The sequence below is a fragment of the Mya arenaria genome, chromosome 8 (genome assembly GCF_026914265.1).
Source record: "Mya arenaria isolate MELC-2E11 chromosome 8, ASM2691426v1".
In the NCBI taxonomy this organism is placed as follows: domain Eukaryota; kingdom Metazoa; phylum Mollusca; class Bivalvia; order Myida; family Myidae; genus Mya; species Mya arenaria.
In genome coordinates this window covers 34,387,778-34,404,360 of record NC_069129.1, presented here as the reverse complement: position 1 = coordinate 34,404,360, position 16,583 = coordinate 34,387,778, and the positions used below count along the sequence as shown (strand labels likewise).

Below are 16,583 nucleotides of genomic sequence, written 5' to 3'. Positions count from 1 at the left end.
TTTGCGATCCAGCAGATGCCCGCTTGAACAAGTGCGCGTTTTTATTTCATTTACGGAGATAGCCGATCTTTTTGTTCGATTACGGCCAAACAGACTCGGTGTGCGATCCTCTTTCATTGGGAATCGCTGAATCGTAATTCCGACAAACAATCGAGGAAAACCCTATACGTCATTCGTGTGAAAGGATACTTTTGATTGGCTTACTCGATTTTGCCCTCCAATGAAATAGCGTGTCTTTTATCACTTAAGGACTGCACATAAAGATGGCCGACATTGTTATTATTAGCAACTGTCATTCGATGCAGACGATTGTTTATCAAACAAAATAGTTCTGAAAATTAAGTTTTTACTAGCTGGTTATAATACAAAGGACTTAGAAAAGGCAGTAAAAAAAGTGGAGGTGTGAATGTTTGTCTGAGGTTGACAAAAACGGTGATAGATGGGGTAATCACTCTGCGGAGCGTAATCATTTGGCGATGAAATGATGCGTAAAAAACAATCATTTGGGAATCTTCCCTGCAGCTTCTCAAAACTGAAAAAGCAAAAAGGGTTGCAAAATTACACGGACTGGCGAAACAGACGGTGCTTAAAAGGAAATGAAAAAATGAAAATGGTAGCAACAGTCAGAATAAATGGAAAAGAATCAAACTTGGTTGATTAATGGTTGTTAAAAGAGTGTTGACAAAAGCATCAGTTTGAAATATTATAAGTTTTTTTGGTCCAAATCTTAATTATTATAAATAAATGAAGAAATTCTACCTTATACATTTTTGTGACTGTTGATACATTTCCTACCAAACGAATCAGTTTAGGCATAAAATTCATTAATGGTATCATTTTCTTATATTAATATTTTTTCTTTTTAATAGTGTAGAAAATATTATTTAGCCATACATTAAAGTAATTTAAGTCAGGCTTCAATTTCATTTCATAGTCAATTTATACTCTGGAATGGCATTTTATTCCCTTAAAATTCTTAAATCTCAGGACCCCCTGCCAGGGCTTTGCCCTGGACCCACCGGGGGCCCTGCGGCCCCCAGGCCCCCAGCAAAATATTTCAGGTTTTTCATATTTCCAACTTTCACCCATGCAGATAGATCTTATTTAGGAGAAGTGCAGTGTACAAGAATTATATCTCTAACTATTTATAATGCCCTTTGTTAATTGTCATACTTATTTATTCAGAGAATCGTAAAACTTAATATATACAGAAAGATCTCATTTAAGAAAAGTGTAGTGCACAAGAACCATAACTCTTGGTACAGTAAGTTGAGGAAAAATGTATTGACTTCAAATTTCATATACAGATAGTACTCAATAAGGAGAAATGCAGGAACCATAACTCTGCAGTTAGGTATTGTTATTGCCCTTTATTAATTTTTATTGTTATCCTTATAAGATATTCAACTATAATCTGAAAAACAGCTATTTCTATTGATATTATTTGATGAAAGCTGCCCTTATTTGTTACACAGGATAGCAGTTTTAGTTGGGATGATTTCCTCCTGAAGAACAACAGTGAACTTCTTAACAACCTCGGAAACTTCATCAACAGGTTAGCTTAGAAGAGAAGATGTTTTTGAATACAGTAAAGTGCGTTGCCTCTAGCAGGCCATTTTTAGAGAACTGTGGGTTGGTCGAGGTTAAGGCTTTGTCCTATTTTCGTATTAAATATACTGACGATCAATCAATACCTAATAGAGTCGAGAATTCAAGTACCAATGCTGGTACCAAATTTTCTCGAAAGAGTGTTCCAAACAAATAACAGGTGTTAAAATTTTCCCAATTTATAAAAATTGCAGTGACACAAAAGAAAAAGTAATGAGGTGTGAAAACTGATAATCACCTTTTACGCATGACAAATTGATAAGGGCATTTTAGAAGATTATGGCGAGAAGGTTATGATGAGAATTTAATTGAGAGAATCGTGAATGAGTAATTAACATACCTTAACCTATTGTGTATAGGACGCTATCGTATGTATGATGCAGGCAAAAAATATATATATAGAAATCAAGAAAAAAACCTAATACCACTAACAGATGATATAAGACGTACTAAAAAATGTCAAAATCGGCAGCCTCCATATTTGTTTTGACAAATTTTATTGAACCATGAAAATGGCAAAGGTTATTAAATAGTAAAACACATGTATTTAAATGATAAAATATATTGAAATAACAATGGTACACAGCACATAAATAGTTAATTGCGATACTGAATTAAGTAAAATGAACAATGGTCGGACATAAGTATCTCTGAAAAGAATTCCTTTTTGTCACTTTGCTTTGCACTATGGCAAACGGGTTCTGCAAGACAGACAGAAGTTGTGCCAATTATCCATCCTTGACCTTGAGAAACTTAAATCTGAGTAAAGCCATAATATGCCATGTCATACTTTCATATTTTCATAATTTTTTTTAGAAAATAGTTTTTTTTTTTTAAATTTTGCTATTCATTCACTGCTTTGTTTTACTTTTACATAATCACATTTAGTAAATGACAGCCTTTGACCATATGAGCAATTTCCACATAAATAGTACCAGTGGGAAGTAAACAACCGTTGGTAAATAAAAGTATAATATGTAATATTACAATAAATTACTAAGTTACTGATGTAATTTTGCTTTCTAATGATTAATGATGAAGTTAAAGTTAAGAATTTTAAAACAAATATAAAAGTGGTATACAAGAAAACTACAAACTTCAAAAATAAGGTATTTCATAAAAGACTTAAATGGAAATTCAGGTTAGCTCGAAAGAATGGATAACTCAAGGTTTTAGGTCAGGCCCCGCCAATTTAAGTTACCGCAGTATTACACATGTATTTTAAAATCTTTAAACTTTTCCACAGAAATGCTTAAATAAATGGATGCTACCAAAGACAAATCATAAGATTACATTTGGTATTGCACAATGAATACATTTATGAATGCATGATATGTTGTTAACTCTATTACAGAGCATTGATGTTTGTGAGCAACAGTTTTGGAGGGACTATACAGCCAATGGACCTGAATAGTGATGACTATAACCTCTTGGCACTTGTTAACAGGGAGCTACACACATATATTGACAACATGGAAACTACCAGGTGGGATAGTAAACAACATATTAGCAATGAGATTTCTACAAGACAAATATTATACTTTGAGAAATCAATTAAAACACTGTTAGATTTAATGTTATTGCAGAAGGTTACTATAAGATAAGTTTTAACAAAATGCCTTGAAAGTAAATATTTTCTTATGTCTTGTTACAAGTATAGGACACATTCAGATGGAAAGTGGCCAAATTAGTCTGGTACCAGACTGGTCACCATGGGTGGAAAAGTGGGCAAGTCAGCCTGGTACCAGACCTGGTCATAATGGGTGGAAAAGGGTGCAACTTAGCCTGGTACCAGACTGGTCACAATGGGTAGAAAAGTGGTAAAGTCAGCCTGGTACGAGACTAGTTACAATGGGTAGAAAAGTGGGCAAGTCAGCCTGGTACAAGACTGGTTACAATGGGTTGAACAGTGGGCAAGTCAGCCTGGTACGAGACTAGTTACAATGGGTAGAAAAGTGGGCAAGTCAGCCTGGTACCAGACTGGTTACAATGGGTTGAACAGTGGGCAAGTCAGCCTGGTACCAGACTGGTTACAATGGGTAGAAAAGTGGGCAAGTCAGCATGGTACCAGACTGGTTACAATGGGTAGAAAAGTGGGCAAGTCAGCATGGTACCAGACTGGTTACAATGGGTAGAAAAGTGGGCAAGTCAGCTTGGTACAAGACTGGTCACAATGGGTGGAAAAGTGGGCAAGTCTGCCTGTGACCAGACTGGTCACAGTCTGGTCACAATGGGTGGAAAAGTGGACAAGTCTGCCTGGTACCAGACAGCTCACAATTGGTGGGAATGTGGTCAAATTAGCCTGGTACCAGACTGGTCACAATGGGTGGAAAAGTGGGCAAGTAAGCCTGGTACATGTACCAGACTGGTCACAATGGGTGGAAAAGTGAGCAAATAAGTTTTAACAAAATGCCTTGAAAGTAAATATTTTCTTATGTCTTGTTACAAGTATAGGACACATTCAGATGGAAAGTGGCCAAATTAGTCTGGTACCAGACTGGTCACCATGGGTGGAAAAGTGGGCAAGTCAGCCTGGTACCAGACCTGGTCATAATGGGTGGAAAAGGGTGCAACTTAGCCTGGTACCAGACTGGTCACAATGGGTAGAAAAGTGGTAAAGTCAGCCTGGTACGAGACTAGTTACAATGGGTAGAAAAGTGGGCAAGTCAGCCTGGTACCAGACTGGTTACAATGGGTTGAACAGTGGGCAAGTCAGCCTGGTACCAGACTAGTTACAATGGGTAGAAAAGTGGGCAAGTCAGCCTGGTACCAGACTGGTTACAATGGGTTGAACAGTGGGCAAGTCAGCCTGGTACCAGACTGGTTACAATGGGTAGAAAAGTGGGCAAGTCAGCATGGTACCAGACTGGTTACAATGGGTAGAAAAGTGGGCAAGTCAGCTTGGTACAAGACTGGTCACAATGGGTGGAAAAGTGGGCAAGTCTGCCTGTGACCAGACTGGTCACAGTCTGGTCACAATGGGTGGAAAAGTGGACAAGTCTGCCTGGTACCAGACAGCTCACAATTGGTGGGAATGTGGTCAAATTAGCCTGGTACCAGACTGGTCACAATGGGTGGAAAAGTGGGCAAGTAAGCCTGGTACATGTACCAGACTGGTCACAATGGGTGGAAAAGTGAGCAAATAAGCCTGGTACCAGGCTGGTCACAATGGTAGGAAAAGTGGGCAAGTAAGTCTGGTACCAGACTGGTCACAATAGAGTGAAAACGGCCAAATTAGCTTATTGGCTGGAAATGGCTATACCTCAACATATATCATTCTTTTGGAGAAGACAGGTTTAACTTCATTCCATAGTAATATCTAATGTTGGTTTACAGGATCCGAGACTCGATCAGGAACATTCTGAGCATTTCTCGGCTGGGTAACCAGTTTATGCAGGAAAACAAACCATGGGTCCTTGTGAAGGGCACTGACACTGACAGGTAAGCTGTGCAAGATATCTTGAATCTTTAAGCACTAGCCAAAATTTCTTTACTTTTCAGAAGAGTAACAAAAAGGTATATATTTGTTTTAAGCCCCCAACTGTCCACATATAGTAATCAGACCATATATCCTTCCATCAGTTTTCAACTAATAACATGCAAACACTCAGGCCCATAGAACTCAAACTTGGTAAGCAGGTTGGTCATGAAAATCTGCTTCTGATCAATAACTGAAGAACATCTTGTCCCAGGGATCCCAAACTTGGTTAAAAAGGTTAACCTTGAAGAGTAGATGAACCTATGGATTTGAGGTCAGTGAGTCAAAGGTCATGGTCATGGTTACCTTGAGCTGAAAATTCATTTTGTTCAACAACTGAAGAATGCTCGAGCCAATAACCTCAAACTTGTTAGGCAGGATGCCGTTACTAGCAGATAAACAGTATTGATGGTCATTTTGCATTGACATGCTTAGTGTTTGCATGTTATTTGAGGTCAAAGGTTAAGGTCAATAACTGATTTGACTAGGGAACCTGAAACTTGTAAGTAGCTTGAACACTAACAGCTTATGACCCCTATTTACTCTGCACTGCCACCCAAGGACAGATAGCTATTAGTACTAGGGCATATATGAATGGATAGCCTTTTGTATCTGATATATTTTTATGATTACAATCAGGTCTCCAGAAGATGAATCGCACAGAACCCTTGCATGAGCACTTTTTGAATCTTGATTCTATTTAACAGGAAGCGTGCTGGCAGTGTTGTGAGTCTGGCAGCCAACTTGGCATGTTTGTTGTCTGTGCTTCTCCAACCTTACATGCCAGAGGTCTCAGCCACCATACAGAGACAACTGAATGTGCCAGATACTTGTAATGTGGTGTACCAGGACTTAGTATGTCACCTGTCACCTGGACACAAAATAGGACAGGTGAGTGTATACAGAAACAGCTGGTTGTCCAAGACACCTGTAACATGGTCAACCAGGGCTTTGTTTGTCACCTGGACACAAGATAGGACTGGTGAGTGTATACAGAGACAGCTGGTTGTCACAGACACCTGTAACATGGTCTACCAGGGCTTTGTTTGTCACCTGGACACAAGATATGGCAGGTGAAAGTATACAGAGACAGCTTGTTGTCACAGACACCTGTAACATGGTCTACCAGGGCTTTGTTTGTCACCTGGACACAAGATAGGGCAGATGAATGTATACAGAGACAGCTGGTTGTCACAGACACCTGTAACATGGTCTACCAGGGCTTTGTTTGTCACCTGTACACAAGATAGGACAGATGAATGTATACAGAGACAGCTGGTTGTCACAGACACCTGTAACATGGTCTACCAGGGCTTTGTTTGTCACCTGTACACAAGATAGGACAGGTGAAAGTATACAGAGACAGCTGGTTGTCACAGACACCTGTAACATGGTCTACCAGGGCTTTGTTTGTCACCTGGACACTAGATAGGACAGGTGAGTGTATACAGAGACAGCTGATTGTCACAGACACCTGTAAAATGGTCAACCAGGGCTTTGTTTGTCACCTGAACACAAGATAGGACAGGTGAGTGTATACAGAGACAGCTGGTTGTCACAGACACCTGTAACATGGTCTACCAGGGCTTTGTTTGTCACCTGGACACAAGATAGGACAGGTGAAAGTATACAGAGACAGCTGGTTGTCACAGTCACCTGTAACATGGTCTACCAGGGCTTTGTTTGTCACCTGGAAACAAGATAGGGCAGGTGACAGTATACAGAGACAGCTTGTTGTCACAGACACCTGTAACATGGTCTACCAGGGCTTTGTTTGTCACCTGGACACAAGATAGGACAGGTGAATGTATACAGAGACAGCTTGTTGTCACAGACACCTGTAACATGGTCTACCAGGGCTTTGTTTGTCACCTGGACACAAGATAGGGCAAGTGAATGTATACAGAGACAGCTTGTTGTCACCAAAACATCTACCAGGGCTTTGTTTGTCACCTTGACACAAGATAGGTCAAGTGATGACTGTAAGATGGTCTATCAGGAGTTTGTACGCCACCTGTCACATGCATTTAAAAAAGAACAGGTAAGTATGCAGGTGCAACTGAATGCCCCAGACACTTGATAATGTGACACTTGACTTGTAATGTCTTTCAGGGCTTTTTCTGTCACCTGTCCAAAAGATAGGGCAAGTGATTGTTAACATGTGCTGTTGGAGCAAGAGGCACCTACAATATGTAATAATTTGAGTCTCAAAAAATGATTTATTGGCTCATGTTTGCCTAGACTGTGATTTTCTGATACTGTTAAATTTGTCCTCAAATGTTTACTTTAGTTCTATAGCTCATTTCATAGCTGATCCTTTTCTTTTAAATATTAACAATTTCGTGGGGGATTCTTATTTTAGGATATACGACATCAATATCTGCCACTTTATTTGTTTCAGCCATCTCCACTGTTCCAGAAGATAGAAGCCAGTACAATAGCAGAGCTGAAAAAGAGGTTTGCTGGCCAGGGACCTCCACCGTCGAATAAACTTAAGGTACTACACAAGGATTGGGTAAATTGTTTTATCAGACTCTTAACACAAGGAACACAGATCTTATATAGAATCGTAATATATGATGGTTTGTTACGAATCCTTCATTCTCGGTTGTAGCGTGATATATTTTGAAACAAACAGGTTGGCATGAAAGGTTGCGCTATGTTTTTTGAATTTGCAACCTTATACATTAAGTCTACTTCTGAGTCTAACCTAGTATTTAGCTGAACTTCTTAATCCCACAATATGTTGTTGTACGCTTGCTGATTGGAAGGCCCCACAGTGATACGGTCATTTCTATCTCCCTTTAACAAACCAAAGGATTGGGTCAATGCTTTGCCCTCGAACAGATCAAAGATTCAAAAGCATTGGATAAATCAGTCTTCCACCTTGTAACAAACTCAAGTACTCAAGGATTGGGTAAATCAGTCTTCCACCTTGTAACAAACTCAAGTACTCAAGGATTGGGTAAATCAGTCTTCCACCTTGTAACAAACTCAAGGTACTCAAGGATTGGGTAAATCAGTCTTCCACCTTGTAATAAACTCAAGTACTCAAGGATTGGATAAATCAGTCTTCCACCTTGTAACAAACTCAAGTACTCAAGGATTGGGTAAATCAGTCTTCCACCTTGTAACAAACTCAAGTACTCAAGGATTGGATAAATCAGTCTTCCACCTTGTAACAAACTCAAGTACTCAAGGATTGGGTAAATCAGTCTTCCACCTTGTAACAAACTCGAGTACTCAAGGATTGGATAAATCAGTCTTCCACCTTGTAACAAACTCAAGTACTCAAGGATTGGGTAAATCAGTCTTCCACCTTGTAACAAACTCAAGGTACTCAAGGATTGGGTAAATCAGTCTTCCACCTTGTAACAAACTCAAGTACTCAAGGATTGGGTAAATCAGTCTTCCACCTTGTAACAAACTCAAGGTACTCAAGGATTGGGTAAATCAGTCTTCCACCTTGTAACAAACTCAAGTACTCAAGGATTGGGTAAATCAGTCTTCCACCTTGTAACAAACTCAAGTACTCAAGGATTGGGTAAATCAGTCTTCCACCTTGTAACAAACTCAAGGTACTCAAGGATTGGGTAAATCAGTCTTCCACCTTGTAACAAACTCAAGTACTCAAGGATTGGATAAATCAGTCTTCCACCTTGTAACAAACTCAAGGTACTCAAGGATTGGGTAAATCAGTCTTCCACCTTGTAACAAACTCAAGTACTCAAGGATTGGATAAATCAGTCTTCCACCTTGTAACAAACTCAAGTACTCAAGGATTGGATAAATCAGTCTTCCACCTTGTAACAAACTCGAGTACTCAAGGATTGGGTAAATCAGTCTTCCACCTTGTAACAAACTCAAGTACTCAAGGATTGGATAAATCAGTCTTCCACCTTGTAACAAACTCAAGTACTCAAGGATTGGGTAAATCAGTCTTCCACCTTGTAACAAACTCGAGTACTCAAGGATTGGGTAAATCAGTCTTCCACCTTGTAACAAACTCAAGTACTCAAGGATTGGGTAAATCAGTCTTCCACCTTGTAACAAACTCAAGTACTCAAGGATTGGGTAAATCAGTCTTCCACCTTGTAACAAACTCAAGTACTCAAGGATTGGATAAATCAGTCTTCCACCTTGTAACAAACTCAAGGTACTCAAGGATTGGGTAAATCAGTCTTCCACCTTGTAACAAACTCAAGTACTCAAGGATTGGATAAATCAGTCTTCCACCTTGTAACAAACTCAAGTACTCAAGGATTGGATAAATCAGTCTTCCACCTTGTAACAAACTCGAGTACTCAAGGATTGGGTAAATCAGTCTTCCACCTTGTAACAAACTCAAGTACTCAAGGATTGGGTAAATCAGTCTTCCACCTTGTAACAAACTCAAGTACTCAAGGATTGGGTAAATCAGTCTTCCACCTTGTAACAAACTCAAGGTACTCAAGGATTGGGTAAATCAGTCTTCCACCTTGTAACAAACTCAAGTACTCAAGGATTGGATAAATCAGTCTTCCACCTTGTAACAAACTCAAGTACTCAAGGATTGGGTAAATCAGTCTTCCACCTTGTAACAAACTCAAGTACTCAAGGATTGGATAAATCAGTCTTCCACCTTGTAACAAACTCAAGTACTCAAGGATTGGGTAAATCAGTCTTCCACCTTGTAACAAACTCGAGTACTCAAGGATTGGATAAATCAGTCTTCCACCTTGTAACAAACTCAAGTACTCAAGGATTGGGTAAATCAGTCTTCCACCTTGTAACAAACTCAAGGTACTCAAGGATTGGGTAAATCAGTCTTCCACCTTGTAACAAACTCAAGTACTCAAGGATTGGGTAAATCAGTCTTCCACCTTGTAACAAACTCAAGGTACTCAAGGATTGGGTAAATCAGTCTTCCACCTTGTAACAAACTCAAGTACTCAAGGATTGGATAAATCAGTCTTCCACCTTGTAACAAACTCAAGGTACTCAAGGATTGGGTAAATCAGTCTTCCACCTTGTAACAAACTCAAGTACTCAAGGATTGGATAAATCAGTCTTCCACCTTGTAACAAACTCAAGTACTCAAGGATTGGATAAATCAGTCTTCCACCTTGTAACAAACTCGAGTACTCAAGGATTGGGTAAATCAGTCTTCCACCTTGTAACAAACTCAAGTACTCAAGGATTGGATAAATCAGTCTTCCACCTTGTAACAAACTCAAGTACTCAAGGATTGGGTAAATCAGTCTTCCACCTTGTAACAAACTCGAGTACTCAAGGATTGGGTAAATCAGTCTTCCACCTTGTAACAAACTCAAGTACTCAAGGATTGGGTAAATCAGTCTTCCACCTTGTAACAAACTCAAGTACTCAAGGATTGGATAAATCAGTCTTCCACCTTGTAACAAACTCAAGTACTCAAGGATTGGGTAAATCAGTCTTCCACCTTGTAACAAACTCAAGTACTCAAGGATTGGGTAAATCAGTCTTCCACCTTGTAACAAACTCAAGTACTCAAGGATTGGGTAAATCAGTCTTCCACCTTGTAACAAACTCAAGTACTCAAGGATTGGATAAATCAGTCTTCCACCTTGTAACAAACTCAAGGTACTCAAGGATTGGGTAAATTAGTCTTCCACCTTGTAACAAACTCAAGTACTCAAGGATTGGATAAATCAGTCTTCCACCTTGTAACAAACTCAAGTACTCAAGGATTGGATAAATCAGTCTTCCACCTTGTAACAAACTCGAGTACTCAAGGATTGGGTAAATCAGTCTTCCACCTTGTAACAAACTCAAGTACTCAAGGATTGGATAAATCAGTCTTCCACCTTGTAACAAACTCAAGTACTCAAGGATTGGGTAAATCAGTCTTCCACCTTGTAACAAACTCGAGTACTCAAGGATTGGGTAAATCAGTCTTCCACCTTGTAACAAACTCAAGTACTCAAGGATTGGGTAAATCAGTCTTCCACCTTGTAACAAACTCAAGTACTCAAGGATTGGGTAAATCAGTCTTCCACCTTGTAACAAACTCAAGTACTCAAGGATTGGGTAAATCAGTCTTCCACCTTGTAACAAACTCAAGTACTCAAGGATTGGGTAAATCAGTCTTCCACCTTGTAACAAACTCAAGTACTCAAGGATTGGATAAATCAGTCTTCCACCTTGTAACAAACTCAAGTACTCAAGGATTGGATAAATCAGTCTTCCACCTTGTAACAAACTCGAGTACTCAAGGATTGGATAAATCAGTCTTCCACCTTGTAACAAACTCGAGTACTCAAGGATTGGATAAATCAGTCTTCCACCTTGTAACAAACTCAAGTACTCAAGGATTGGGTAAATCAGTCTTCCACCTTGTAACAAACTCAAGTACTCAAGGATTGGATAAATCAGTCTTCCACCTTGTAACAAACTCGAGTACTCAAGGATTGGGTAAATCAGTCTTCCACCTTGTAACAAACTCGAGTACTCAAGGATTGGATAAATCAGTCTTCCACCTTGTAACAAACTCGAGTACTCAAGGATTGGATAAATCAGTCTTCCACCTTGTAACAAACTCGAGTACTCAAGCATTGGATAAATCAGTCTTCCACCTTGTAACAAACTCGAGTACTCAAGGATTGGATAAATCAGTCTTCCACCTTGTAACAAACTCAAGTACTCAAGGATTGGGTAAATTATTTCCACCCTCTAACAAGCAAAAAGTACACAATGATAGGTTACCAAAATTAGACGAGGATTGGGTAGATTAAACCTTCTTAATTTATCAAGTTTGATAAGTCTATTTTGCATATTATGTAAATTATGGCCCTTTATTACTGACATAAAAAATCTGTCTATGGTTTTTGCATGTAAGCGTTTATAAGTCAGTACCTCAGCAACTACTTGGTGTATCCCATTGAAACTTTATACAAGGTCTCCCAGCCATCCAACCCACTTACTTAATTAATTACAGTAAAACTGCAATCGCTGGAGGTCGCAGGGGACCAACCTAAACCTCGAGGGAACCGATGTTTCGAACGACCTGATTTTCAATTCTCCAGTCTGTTATGAAATATATTTCAGTAAATTTCAAGTATGAAGTAGTCTGTTTACTAAGACACCAATAATGTGTTGCGTTTTTGAAATCGCTCATATGTTCAAAGGATGTCGTTTACTATATGTGGATTCTATACTAAATACAATATTTAAAAGAAATATCAATAAATCGATTTTTTTACAAAATTGCAAAGCAAAGTATCAAAAAGGAATTTCTTTCAGAGATTCCCATGTTGGATCGATATGGTAGTGTTTATTCATATTTTTATGACTTATTTACATTTCTCACAATTAACTTCTCGTCATTTACTTCTTATAATTATCTTCTAAAATGCCCATATCAACAAATCAACTTATATCGGTCATGCGTCAACAGTGTTAAACGGTTTTTCACACAGTTTCAATTGCCTTTCAACTGTCATTGCAATTTTTACAACTTTTTATACCTTGCAACTGTTTGTTTATTTTGGAACACGCGTACGGGAAAACTGTGAAACTATGACCTCGAGGGAGCCATAAGGTTTTGTGCATGATTTGTGTACTTGTGACCGAGAATATTGCTCGACTCTTCGACATAATTAGGTTTTGATGCAGCGTAGGTATATTTTATATGAAAATAAAAGGACAAAAGTTCGGGACCAAGCTCCGATCTCGAGGGAACGCCGGTTCTCGAATGACCGCTTGTTCGAACGACCGCAGTTATACTTTAGTTAGAAAACTTGTGATTTTGCATGTAAGCACATTTAAATCAATCACTCACCAACAACCTGTTGCATTGCATTGAAAATTTATACAATCAAGTAAGATAACTCTATCTTGCATGTATTACAAATATTGCACTTTATTATTCGATTTAGAAATCATGGTTAAGGTTTTGGGTGTAAGCACACACAATGCAATATTTCAGCGAATACGTAATGCATTGCGTTGAAACTTTAGACATGTGTTCCGAAATATCCAGCCTACTTAATTAACCAATTAAGATAACTCTATATTTCATATGATGCAAATTATGGCCATTTATTATTTGACTTAGAAATTCTGGTTTATGGGTTGCATGTAATCTAAATTTACAGTGATCCATGCATGTTTCACCAAAACTTTGCAATCCTTAAACTTTAAAGCAGCAGAAAAGTTGAGTTTGCTGTCTCTGTGACAGCTCTTGTTTGCATTTAAATTATGTGCATGTTATGTTAATGACCTTTTCTGCATCCTAAAAACTTGTTGTACACAACTTCTTGCAAAAATGTTCCACCAAACTGAAATATGAATTACTTTCCCTAATAATACATTCCCCAGGGTAGGAAGGGCGGAGATGCTGCTCCAGGGTCAGCTGTCAGCCCAGAGGATACTGAGAGAATTCAGGCTGAAGTTACTAAACAGGTTGGGAAATGGCCTGGTGTGAAATATTCTACATGATTATTCAAAATATTTATTATAATATGCCTTCTAACAATGTTCCTAATGACAGAAAAAAATTCCATAGTTGTTGTTTTTTGATTCCATGATTCATTAGTTAGATCATTAAGTGAAGTCAGCCGGTTGTGCCCATGGTGATAACGTATGACTACTGACATTGTTAGCTATTCTGAAAGAGCTTTGTGATAGCCTTGGTGTTGATGTGCAAAACGTTTAAGACTGCTTCATCATGTGTACAGCAATAAAGCATACTGTGTTGCATTGCGTTGTTTAAATGGTAAATGCTTTTAACGCCCTATGTCACCTTACATATAGTTTAAATTTATTCATTTTACAACAGTCGTGATGCACCTTACTGCAAATTTGCACATTTTTATACTGTGGTCTTATATAATGTTGGAGAAACTGGAGAGCTTGGTTACAACCAACATGACTCACATCATTTGTATATATAGGCCAACAAAGTACGTGAATTGAAGTCCAACAAAGCAGACAAATTCACCATAGATGCTGAGGTAAAAGTCCTTCTAGACCTCAAGAAAAAGCTGACTGAGGCAACAGGGCAGACAGCAACTGCACCTGGGGGAGGTAAACAGAAGGGCAACAAGCAGGGAAAACAGCCAGCCTCTCAGGGGGAGATGAAAGTAATAGCCAACAGCAGGACTGTGGACAGTGCTGAGGTGGACAGGTTGACAGCACTCGTGGCAGAACAGGTACTTGCTTGGCTGCTGCTCATTTTGTTTTCTTCTATTGTGATGAAAATTGATTACCTATTTAATCACACTCACATATGTTTCATCAGCAAAAAAACCTTAGCCCAAGTTCTGTGTTTTCAAATTGAAACAATATCACAAATATCATTTCTGTTGACAAAGGGAACTAATAATACAAAGTCCATCACCAATACTTAGATGATTATTATTTAAACCTGAAGACTGTCTGCAATTTGGAGTTTAGTGTTTCAAACTCAAACTTAAGATGTTAGTAAATGTGGGCCGAGTTTCTGGATCCATCATGATTAGGTCTCAAGGAAGTGCCCAGTGTGCATCTCAAATCTAAACCACAAAACCAATTGAAAGTAACATCCCTAATGTTGTTGACTGTTGTACATGTACAAGAGCTGCTTATAAAGTTTGTGGACAGCATACATGCCATATTTTCTGGAGACCATTCAAGGGGATTTGTTCAGAAAGGCTGAAATTTAGGGGGATTTTGGTAGTATTCAGGGGGATTTTTTTAGCAGGTTTAAGTTGGCAAAATTTCAAAGTATTTTTAGATGCAAGTACGAAAAAATGTATTCACATATATTTTGCTATGAAAACCTCTAACTTCTTCATTATACAGAATTATTTTATGTCATGATTTATCATATTCTTATGATACACTGTCATGTCATACTGTAACACTGTAAATTAAATTTACCTTCCTCAAAAGTCTTTTAAAAAAAATTCTGCTTAATACACATTCAGCTATGATGATGTTGAGACACTAAGAGAATGGAATGAATATTATTAATTTCTACCTTTTCCAAAATAGTAATATTTCTTTGCCTTTGATCATTACTTCAAATTAATTGACCACTTGCTGTTAAGGTTTCCTTTTGGCATTTATCAAACCTTTTTTAAACAGTAATTTCACCCTTGAGGAGTTGTTTTTTTACATTACATTTCACTCACTCACATACTGTGGTTTTACTTTGTCATTATTGCCTGATGTTAAATCTCTAAAAAAAAAAAACCTTTTTTTTTTTTTTTTTAATTCCGGGGGATTTTTACCTCCCGCCGGGAGACCGGGGGATGGATCGAAATTCTTTTCCCCCCGCCGGGGGATATGGCATGTATGGGACAGGAGCAAATTCATTCTAACAAATATTACGGTAATGATAACAATATAACATATACCGGTACAACATGTCATATAACTTCACTGTATACTGCGACCATATATATTTCATGTACACTCTTTTACATCGACAGTATAATTTTAGAATTTAAGGTCCAATTTTCATCGGAATCTTGAATTTGAGGATTATCCAACCCATTAAAACCATGAAATTCAATAAGTGTCTCTTTGGAAAGTAAGATCAACATTGCATAGGTTTATTGATAATTAGAAATACATGAATATCATGGACACAGATATGGCACTGTGAGTGTGCATGAAGAAACTGTTCACCTTTACTTTTGACCTGTATTAACTAAAGTTTTTACAGAGTAATAAAGTCAGAGAGCTGATTATTAGCAAGGCAGACAATGCCGCTGTGGATAGGAAGACAGCCATGCTACTGAACCTGAAGAAACAGTTGGCCTTGGCCATTGACCTGTAATGTATACTTTTTTACAGGGCAATAAAGTGAGAGAGGTAAAGACTAGCAAGGCAGACAAGAGTGTTGTGGACCGGGAGGTGGTCATGCTACTGGACCTGAAGAAACAGTTGGCCTTGGCTCAGGGCATGGATCCAGATGCAGCAGTGGGTGGAGGAAAGAAGAAAGGAAAGAAAAAATGATGAGAACTTTAACTCTTAGTTGTAATGACTTGTTCTTCATACATCTATTTGTATGAAATGAAAATTACAATCACCGTTTAATGTGAACTATTTAAAAAAATAAATATTATTTTGTGTATTTCACACCTTGAGTTTTGTATTTTAATTGAGGAAGTCTTTAATATTATTTTCACTTTGTTAAGTAAAAAAACTTGTACTATAATAAATGATATTTATTTCTCTCATTTTACATTTTTCTGGCTTATTTTAACGATAATCTAATAAATTGGATGACAAACCTGTTAATCTTTTAATGTTATTGTTAATTGGCTCTGACCAATTCTCAGTTCCATTGTACAGTAAAACTGTGATGGCTCGAGGACTGCGGGGACCGAGTTAAACCCTCAAGGGAACCAATGTTTCGAACAACTCGAATTTCAACTTTCCAGTCTGTTATGAAATATCTTTCAGTGTATTTTAAGTTTGAAGTCATCAAACCGACTGTTTACTAATCACCGATTATGTGTTGCGCTGTGGAAATCGCTCATATGTTCAA

At 38.2% G+C, this 16,583-nt stretch overlaps 1 protein-coding gene across 1 annotated transcript in view; it reads left to right on the top strand.

The window, feature by feature from the left end:
• The window catches only part of LOC128243569 (methionine--tRNA ligase, cytoplasmic-like), a 36,492-nt gene extending 20,163 nt beyond the window's left edge, over positions 1 to 16,329 (top strand). Inside the window, exons 12-19 of the mRNA XM_052961416.1 lie at positions 1,476 to 1,555; positions 2,963 to 3,094; positions 4,945 to 5,049; positions 5,794 to 5,977; positions 7,488 to 7,583; positions 13,424 to 13,507; positions 13,999 to 14,256; positions 15,887 to 16,329. Coding sequence (XP_052817376.1) covers positions 1,476 to 1,555; positions 2,963 to 3,094; positions 4,945 to 5,049; positions 5,794 to 5,977; positions 7,488 to 7,583; positions 13,424 to 13,507; positions 13,999 to 14,256; positions 15,887 to 16,048 — 1,101 coding nt within the window. The 3' untranslated portion in view covers positions 16,049 to 16,329. The remainder of the gene's footprint in view (positions 1 to 1,475; positions 1,556 to 2,962; positions 3,095 to 4,944; positions 5,050 to 5,793; positions 5,978 to 7,487; positions 7,584 to 13,423; positions 13,508 to 13,998; positions 14,257 to 15,886) is intronic.
• Positions 16,330 to 16,583: the final 254 nt, after the last annotated feature.